The sequence below is a fragment of the Mytilus trossulus genome, chromosome 13 (assembly GCF_036588685.1).
Source record: "Mytilus trossulus isolate FHL-02 chromosome 13, PNRI_Mtr1.1.1.hap1, whole genome shotgun sequence".
Lineage (NCBI taxonomy): Eukaryota > Metazoa > Mollusca > Bivalvia > Mytilida > Mytilidae > Mytilus > Mytilus trossulus.
The window spans coordinates 32843716-32854082 of NC_086385.1; the positions used below are offsets into that span (position 1 = coordinate 32843716).

At 31.3% G+C, this 10367-nt stretch overlaps 1 protein-coding gene across 1 annotated transcript; it reads right to left on the reverse strand.

Annotated features, from left to right (window-relative positions):
- Window positions 1–4135: 4135 nt before the first annotated feature.
- LOC134695200 (uncharacterized) lies at window positions 4136–9387 on the reverse strand. Its single transcript, XM_063556410.1, has 4 exons — window positions 9317–9387; window positions 6404–6552; window positions 5762–5875; window positions 4136–5069 (listed from the first exon to the last, which is right to left on the reverse strand). The coding sequence occupies exons 1-4, from the start codon at window positions 9351–9353 to the stop codon at window positions 4713–4715; spliced, it is 657 nt and encodes a 218-aa protein (XP_063412480.1). The 5' UTR covers window positions 9354–9387; the 3' UTR covers window positions 4136–4712.
- Window positions 9388–10367: the final 980 nt, after the last annotated feature.

A 10367-nucleotide genomic window follows, 5' to 3' on the forward strand; every position in this document is an offset into this window, starting at 1 on the left:
AAGCTGAATCTCGCTACGGCAGGCGAGATTATCTCGCAGTGTTGATGACACAACCCATGGGTGGCATTGGGTTGTTTCCTGTTCTTTTGTCGGGTTGATGTCTCTTTGACACATTCCCTGTTTGTATTCTCTATCAAAATCATGCATGAACTTTTATCATTATTGAAGGCCATACAGTTGCCTATAAGTGCTCACATCCACCTTGTTTGAACTTGGGGTGGATAACTGTCTCATTGGTATTCATACCGCGTCTTCTTATTTGTATAATGTTGACCTTTTGGTACTTTTATTCTCATTTTTTGTTTAAGTCAACAGTATGTCTTCTTCATTATGTTGATGTCTACTTTTGGTAATGTATATCACTGGGATCAGTCACCGGTTATTGCCTCATTGAGACCTCCTTTCATTGATGCTGGATCTATTGTTTTGCATCAAATCGAATTTTCATTGTTTTTCTCATGCCATGGTTTTATTTTAAGGTTTAGAAAGCCAATTGGTATATATTCACCGACAACATTGCATGTATTCTTTTATGATTTTTTTTTAGTGTAGAAAAAATGTCTTTTAAAAGTGCAAAAAAAGTATTGTCCAGTTGACCAGTTCAGACTTTGTTTACTAACAGTATATCTAAATTACTTTTTATAACAACGTGTCCCACTTCTTCTATGTTTGTAGAAGCTAAATGCATTTGTTTTAAAAAAAATCGAGCACAAATCATTTTCACCGTTTGGTGTATGTTCAAATTGGCATCTTCTAGATATATTTTGTTTGGTTTTCTTCTGCTAATGGTTTTGGATTGCGTTCCCTCTTTTAAATGTGTACAACATTGCGCATCATTCCTTCCCTCCCTTTTTTTTAACACATATCAAAATGCGAACTCCATTATACAATGCAGACAGATATAAAAAAACTTATCCTGGATGAAGTTCATATTTCATAGCACTTTTCAATAAAGTATTTATAAAGTTAAAGATACTACAAATCAACCACAAAATGTATTTATAGCGTACACACGACTGTTCGAGTGGTCCCAGTCAATACAAAAATTGCCATTTATTATATATTATTAACTTGCTTACGTAGCACGGACATGCATGAAAGAATATAACTACTCGGTGTTTCAGGTTGTATTAAAATTTATGTAACAGTTTGTGTTGTGTTATATCATGATTATATCTTACCAAAGTTTGATGTGCTGTTATTTTCCTTGCGGTGATGGAAGCCATGCTGTCTGGTATTTTCCACGACTTGTATGTCGTCACAGAAAAATATAAATAGCTTTAAACAACAATCGGTACACTCGGGCTTTTCAATAGTATTATCGTAATATAATTTCTTCCGAAGTCAATAACCAACTTCTTGGTTATTCGTCTTGGACATTATCTTTAAATACAAGCTAAAAATTCCGATACTATTCCGAATGTCATAAATTACCATTTTTATATCACTTGTCATCCAGACGCTCTACTTTGAAAAATAAAGCGGCTGGATGATCGAGACTACATAAGTTGACCAGTAAAACTTACAACAATTTGAATTTAGTGATAAGAAAATTTTACATCTTTATTTAGACATCCTTTGATCAGTACGCCACAAAATAAATCCTATGTCATTTGGTCTTTTGTGAAGCATTGTCTCATTGATATGGCAAACATACCACACGTTTTTCATATTAATCATACATATGCATAACAAGACAACTGAACTGCAAATAATATAAAACAATTCTCGAAATAAAAGTTATAACGATAAATGTAAACAGTTGAGTTAAGCTGATACCGAAAATAAAATGCTGCCCTTGAAATGGTAATTTTAAGGACATTTTGAAATTTTTGGTTATATACCCTGAATATTATTACAGATATAGAAAACTGTGCATATATTGCAATACTGTTCAGCAAATAAAGATATACAATTAAGTCAGCATGATCAAAATTGTCAATTGACCACTGATTGAGTTATTGCCATTAAAGTCATTTTTTTTAACTTTTTTTCGTAAAAATTTCTTTTCACAAAAATCTCTGAATCTACTGAGACAAATTTAACCAAAAAAGATCACAATCATCATTATGGTATTTATTTTAAAAGTGTGTTCGATGACCACAACTTACATGGTAGACATGGCTACAAATAGAGCATAGCGGTAACGCAGTTTTTGGCTTATATCTTTGAATGAAACTAGGGAAAAGTATAATGGTTGCATTATTTCATGCATCAATTGTAATAAAAAAAAATATCAGGTGAGCGACACATTCTCAATGGCTCTCTCGTCAAACGATTTATACGTTAACGTGTTTAGAGCTAGACTGAACAAAAATGGCCATCTCAAGTGAAACAATTCAAGAGAGAATAAGTTCGATTGCGTGACCTATAAAGTATTGCGAAATCCAATGTGGAGATTGACCTCTGTTGAACTTTATTTGAGGTCATTCCAATCTAATTAAAACCCGATCCCTAGTCGCTCCGTCACGACATATCTCAAGATGTGAGATTGGGTTTTAATCCGATTGTGGTCACCTGATAACTGAATTGACCAACAGACTTTACAACGATTTAAGATTAGGTAGACTATATTTATATGAAAATTCCCTTTGAAATACTTTTATCAGCCTGACTTAGCTTATCAATGCTGTCATATCTTTATTAAATTACGAAAAGTTTACATGCTAACTTTGACATCCTTAACTTTGTAAAATTTAACAACAGATATAAAAATCTATCATGATTAAGAAGGTCTGGCTGGATGTTACAAAATAGAGAATAAGGGAGCTACCATTTGATTGTTATGGGTTGGCTAGGATGAAAAATTTTGTCCTGCATTTTTTTTAGCTGTTATCTCTGTCCTGCCTTTTTATTTTTCACTCTGTTCGGTCCTGCCCTTTTTTCCCCAGTTTATCCTGACTTTTTTTTACCTAAATTGTCGTCCTGACTTTTTTTTTTGCAGGTGTCTCATTCTGCCTTTTTTTTCACTCAAAATTCCTGTCCTGCCTATTTTTTTCAAATTTCATCCTAGCCTCCAATAAAGATCAAATGGTAGCTCCCTAACTGTTACAGGCAAAATAAATATAAGAAGATTGGATATGAGTGCCAATGAGACAAAGTCACAATTTCACTTCAAAAGGGGAGAGGTTGTTCTTTTTGAATTCCGAGTAAGAGTTTTCTTTTTCTAGTTTTTCGACGCTATCAATCAAATTATTTTATTCACAATATAACATTATAAAAGTATGGGGAAAACCAGGATTCAGAATATATTTTTTGTCATTTGCTTGAAAACAATATTTTTTATCAAATTGGTAATCATAACATTTTCTAGGGAAAACAATAACCACACCCCCGTAAAGTTAAATGGTCGTTCGTTAACCAATATAAAAATATGTGGTATGATTTTCAATGGTGCAACTCTCCACAATATGCCAACATGACATAGGAATTACCAACTACAGGCCAACATGCGGCCTTCAACAATGAGCAAAGCCCATTCCGCATAGTTAGCTATAGAAATCCACGAAATGGAAAATGTAAAACAATATTAATTCAAACGGGAAAAGTAGCAGCCTAATTTACGCACAAAAAATGAACACACTTGTATATGTAATACAGCAACAAATAATAACCACTGAATTACATGTGTACACTATTGCACAATTCCTTGTGCATGTTGAGTTGAAATCGAGACAGAGAAATATCTATTGTACCGTATAGAAACAACCCCATTTTTTAAATTGCAATCGGGGACAGAGATTTTCAGATAATTGGGTTAACTTTTTTAAAATAAGGTTTTGTGAAACAACAATCGACAAACATCGGGTGTCTCCGCTTCTCTCCGTCTATCCGTTTGATGGAAGTACGGAATCGACCGAGTTGTGACGAATGACTTTACTAGCAATCGGCAATACTCGGGTAAATCCGCTTCTCTCAATCGATCGATCTATCCGTAAGATGGAGGTACGGAATAGAACGAGTTGTGACGCATGGCGAAACAGAACATAACATAGTAAAAAATATAAACATTTATTACAAAAGTATAAAATTCATACAAAAATGTGAGCATTATATATAAATATATATATACATAAACATTCTTTATCAAATAAACGTTTTCGATTAATATAATCTACCCTTTGATATATCCATAAACTTGGACGTTTTAAAATAATGAATTGTAAACTCTTTGGTAAACAGGAATAAATGAATTAATTGAATAAAATATGTCTTTCACAATAATGTAGTCACGTGAATGCAAAAAGCTGTAATTGTCAATTGAATGTATTTGATTGGACATGATATCACGTGATGGAACATTGTCAACAACTCTGCCAAGTTGAGATAAAGCTGCTTGAATTTTACAAAGTACACTATGTATATAATGTTTTATCCATTTTTGTAAATTCTCCAATAAACGTATTCTCGTGAGTCTGATGATACATCGTTTCGTTATCAATAACTTGTTCTAGGTAAACTTTACTAGGAATCGGTAATCCTCGAGTGTCTCCGGTTCTCTCCATCTATTCGTTAGATGGAGATACGGAATCAACCGAGTTGTGACAAATGCCAAAACTGAACATAACATGGTAAAAAATATAAACATTTATTACAAAGTATAAAATTCATACAAAAATATTAACATTATATTTACATAAACATTCTTTATCAAATAAAACTTTTTTGATTAATATAATCTACCCTTTGATTTATCCATAAACTTGGACGTTTTAAAAAAATGAATTGTAAACTCTTTGGTAAACGGGAATTAATGAATTAATTGAATAAAATATGTCTCTTACAATTATATAGTCACGTGAATGCAAAAAGCTGTAATTGTCAACTGAACGTAATTCATTGGACATGATATCACGTGATGGAACATTGTCAACAACTCTGCCAAGTTGAGATAAAGCTGCTTGAATTTTACAAAGTACACTATATAATGATTTATCCATTTTTGTAAATTCTTCAATAAACGTATTCTCGTGAGTCTGATGATAAATCGTCTCGTTATGAATAACTTGTTCTAGGAAGACAGCAGCCGAAGAAATTACATTATACGATTTTATGTGCCACGATGCCACCTGTAAAAATAAAATGATTATTTTATAATGTGTCTTCTTTTATCTATCTGATATAAATTAAAGCTACTTAAATATTTAAACAATTACATCTTTAAATACTTTAATTAGCTTAGAATTGAGCCAATAGATTCTAGAAACATATCTAAAAACATGTATGAATAATTTTGTGGATGTTTTAAGATACTAACTGGCCTAAATTTGATCAATTGATTTTCTGCGTAAAAAGGGTCATGAAATAAATAAATAACATATTTATGCGTAGAACCTAAGAAATTATATTGTAAATGTTCAATGTAGAACAGTTCAGTGAGATTATTAAACAGTTTGTCTAGATCAGGAATATTTAATTAGCTAAATTCGTACGCCGATTTCTTGTTGATCTTCAAATATTTTTTTCATGTAATTTTTGTTTATCGTGTTTTAGTCGGTATGAATGATTGAATCAATACTTTATTTGCGAAAGCATAAATAATATGCTATGGCAATACATAAACAAGTATATACAATGTGACAAAACATCAGATAGCAGGGAACAATACATAATATAATAAAGGTACAATTAATTCACAATACATGATCTAATTTTCCAAGCATATTTCAGATAGTTACAAAGTTTAATTGTGATTGATTTTGATTTTGCTTGAATTAAATGAAAAAGTTTAGGTTGGTGGCGTATAACTATATTCACTTACATTATTGATAGCTGACGTAATGTTATCAGTAAAATTTTCTGGTTTCAGGCCAGGAAAAGGCCCAGCACCATTCAGTGAAGCAATTATGGCTGAATTGCCTATTCTTTTCTCCGCCTAAATATTGAACAAAAACAAATTTTTATTTTCTCATTGACATACATGTAGATCTAATTTTTTTTTATCATCAAAACAATTTAAATTATACAAATGAATATTAGAACATTCAGGATTTATGAGGACATATGACTAACAATTAAAAGAAACATTTGTATCACTACAACGCCTTGGAAATACCATTAGAGTCCATGTTTCCCACATAATAAAATATGCAGTTGAATCGTTCAATTACTACCAAAATGAGGCTGAAAAATACTTTTTTCAATACTATGTTCGTATTTGTTTGAAATGTTTTCTTTTGAGCTCGAAATCCCTCTAAAAATATTATTGTTCTTCTGTCCCCGTGGGATGGATAGTATAATGGAGAAAAGAAACGGGATATTTTGAAAATGAATGTTATTGAACGTAATTTATATTTGAGTGAAACACTCATTACCCCAGCAACCAACAGATAATCCGTGTATTACATTGGCGTGTAAACTTTAAAAAGCCTGAGCGCATCTTTTGATTACATTTTTTACTTACATAATTTACTCGTGTTTGATTGGTCAATTTAACAGCATCCTGTAATTTCGATATCACTTCTAGTATGAGTTGACTTTGATTACCGCAAGGGCTTCTCCATTTCTCAGCCACAGGAAAAGAACTGATTTTGTGTATCATGGCTATAAAAGCTGTAAAAAATGAAACAGTTGAAAGTTAATGACATTTTACAGACTCATCAAGGTATAAGACTCGGACTTCTCTTGAACTGAATTTTAATGTGCGTATTGTTATGCTTTACTTTTCTACATTGGTTAGAGGTATAGGAGGAGGGTTGAGATCTCACAAACATGTTTAACCCCGCCGCATTTTTGCGCCTATCCCAAGTCAGGAGCCTCTGGCCTTTGTTAGTCTTGTATTATTTTAATTTTAGTTTCTTTTGTACAATTTGGAAATTAGTATGGCGTTCATTATCACTGGACTAATATATATTTGTTTAGGGGCCAGCTGAAGGACGCCTCCGGGTGCGGGAATTTCTCGCTACATTGAAGACCTGTTGGTGACCTTCTGCTGTTGTTTTTTATTTGTTCGGGTTGTTGTCTCTTTGACACATTCCCCATTTCCATTCTCAATTTTATTACAACATTTGTTACCCTCTCTCAAAGGGGGATAAACTGTTGTTACTCGGCCTCAAAGGGAGTTAATTTTAGTTGAAACCCGCTCTAGCATATATGGTATACCACTTTCTTCCCATTAAAAACGATATCGCTTAGTTCTGTACATGCAACCCAATTTCAAAGGCATAAACATGGCTTTATAATAGCAAAAACGAATGGATAATCATATTGCTAACCAACACAATAAATATAATTGAAATAATTTAAGATTTTTTTTTAGATACACTTCAATCATGTTTAACAAGAATGCTTGTCAATACAAAATTCTTCGATAATTGTTATTAAAACTGTCTTCAAAAAAAATGTAGAGTACTTTAAAAAGCATAAAAGACGTGACGTGGTAAAATCCGAAAATTGTTAAACCAGAATTTAAATGTAAATGGTTTTATTTATAATACTAAAATTACGAGGTCCAATTTGTCAGCCGTCATCACGTAAAAACGACGAATCAAAGAATTCAACTTTATATATAACTAATATAGTACAAAAGTGTAGATTAAAAATTACACCACTCCAGGCCCTTTTGTTTTCCACGTAATTAATATTGCCAATAATTAAGAAGTTCCGGGTCGAGTCCGATACCGATACCAATAGTATATTCACCTGTTACCTATTACCTTATCTGTATGTTCCGCATCTGACAAGCGCACCACCAAACAGTGTATTTAGGATTAATATGCTATATACACGGGTCATAATCACAGGGTTGACACTACTAAATTTAATCAGTAAGACTTTCTAAGATAACAATACGAATACTAAAATCTGGACTAAAAAGAAGACGTATAGGTACAGTTTTCAATTTGTTAGCGGGCATGACGTAAAACAGTGAATCAAAGAATTCAACTTTATTTATAACTATATAGGACAATGCTGTTGATTAAAAAATACTTCATTCCAGGACCTTTTGTTTTCTAAATAATTTCAGTGATCAATATAATCAATAATTGATAAGTTTCAGTTCGCCGTGACGGGTTCAAACAGAAAGCCGATTTGAAAGCAGAGAAAACTGCGTATCTTATAATCGGTATGACATTATCAGATGACTATACTTATACAAAAATAAGACTTGCGCATAGTAAAACACTTTAATTCAATCACGGACCCGCAATATCACGGGTGTGTGTTAGTATACTATATACATTAGCGACGTTCCATTATTATGTAAAATTGGTGATGATCGAATGAAACAAAACAGCGTGAAATAATTTAAGGGAAATTAGTCGTCTCTTTTAATATTCTCACCATCCGGTCACATGCATGGTCAAAAGAATGTTACACAAACTAAACATTTATATGAACTAAAAACCAAGGATAATTTAGACAAAGAGACATGATAGAGGTATAAAATCTAAATTTGCAACTCAATTAAGTCTATGAATTACAACATTCTAGAAAGAAAAGAAGAATTTCGTTGTTTTTTTTACTTTCCCTGACGTGTAACCGCTTTCGTTTTTGTTTCTCTCTCTGACGTGAAACGAAATCATCCAAACAAAAGGTGAGTTTCAGTTTTTCACAATTATATTAAATTTATTACTGCTTTATTGCTATTTGTGTAATATAATAAAGATAACTATTTCAATATGATGAACTAACGATTGCAGTAACTTTTGAAAATATTGTCATAAAATAATGCTTAAACAAATGAAAAGAAAAGTAACGGTTTTATTTTGTTTTTATGATTTAATGCGGCAATACACCATTTTCCGTATTTTATATATATCCCGAATCATCTTATTTATTTTTGAATTTATTAATTAAATGATATACATTCTGTTTCTGAAAACTATTAATTATTATTTTTCATATTTTTGTAATGAGATTCTGTTTATTGTCCTAATAAAAGTCTCAAAAACATATAGCGTTGTAAACAGTTCATTCTAACTGACATGTAGTTCTATATAATGGCATTTTATTTATAAATTACACGTCACATTAACATTACCATGATACATGTTTTTCATTCTATGAGGCTCCTAATGGTGTTCTTCATTTTTAGATACTTTAAATTTGTAAGCCATGGTATCTCTATTTCTTAATTAGTTTTGCCTTTTTTTTCTATTTTTTCTATTTCAACACCACAGAATGGCATTATTTATTGATAATTATTTCTTTTTGCTTTTTTTGTTTATTCCTATTTTTTGTGCCTTATTTTGCACGTTTTGTCAATTATTCTCTGAGAACCACACATATCCTCTCCTAAATCTTCGTGTGATGCCTAAATGCTAAGTATATCCTATACTATATTTTTTGCATTACAACAATCCGATGTACGTACCTAAGGAAGCGATATAGTGGGCTGCTACTTGTTTCATTTTGACTTTTACGTTGTTTTAAATTCTTTGTCCAGTGTATCAAGAATATTTATACTGATAAACATTGATGCATATTCTTTTATATATTCTATTAGGAATCCCAAAACGAAGATTTTGATAATATGTACTATATATATATTAATAATTTAATTACTAGGTATTTCCTCTGATCTTATGAGACTCTTAGAGAATGAAAGTAGCGAGCGGCTAAATATTTATAATCAACTTATCCAATAATCAAGAAACAGGGTATTCAGGAAGTTTCAAGTGGTCTGAAATGGAAAAAAAACTTCTATTTTTAGAAAGATGTACATTTAGTGTTTGCGGTAGAATGCGGAAGTGATGATGTCATTTTCTCACGGTTGTTACTGAATTTGATGAATGGATTTAAACTTTTCTTCAACGTATGTAGTTACGATATTGTCGAAAGAAACAGATTAATTTGTTTCGGTTTATCGACTTTATATTTGATTTCTTCCATTAGATATGTTCTCTTTTAATTCCTTTAAAAAAATTTACGACGATAATTAATAAAAGATCTGGTTCATAAAAGTTAATTTTTTGAAAGCGAACACTTTCTAGGTTATTAAATCCCGAATACACCTACATACATAAAATTAAAGTCATATGACTAAGCCTTTTAACCTTACTATTTTGTTATGAATTAGAATTTGACAGAATACGTGACAGAACATTAAACATGTAGCCCATAGTAATATATATACCGCCTCAGCATGAGCATATTGCAATATTGAATGTTGAGAAATTCATGTATTATATTTATGTAGGTATTTATTTATCTGTTTATGAATAAAATATTGTTTACACTAACCAACACCATCAATTTACTTGAAATAATTAAAGATTTTATTCTTGAGATAAACTTCAATTATGTTTGATATTAAATGTCCGTCAATACCCTTTGGTAATTGATATTAAAACTGTCTTCAAAAGCAACATAAAGTACTTCATAGTATTAAAGATGGGACAAGGTAAAAATCCAAAATGTAAAAA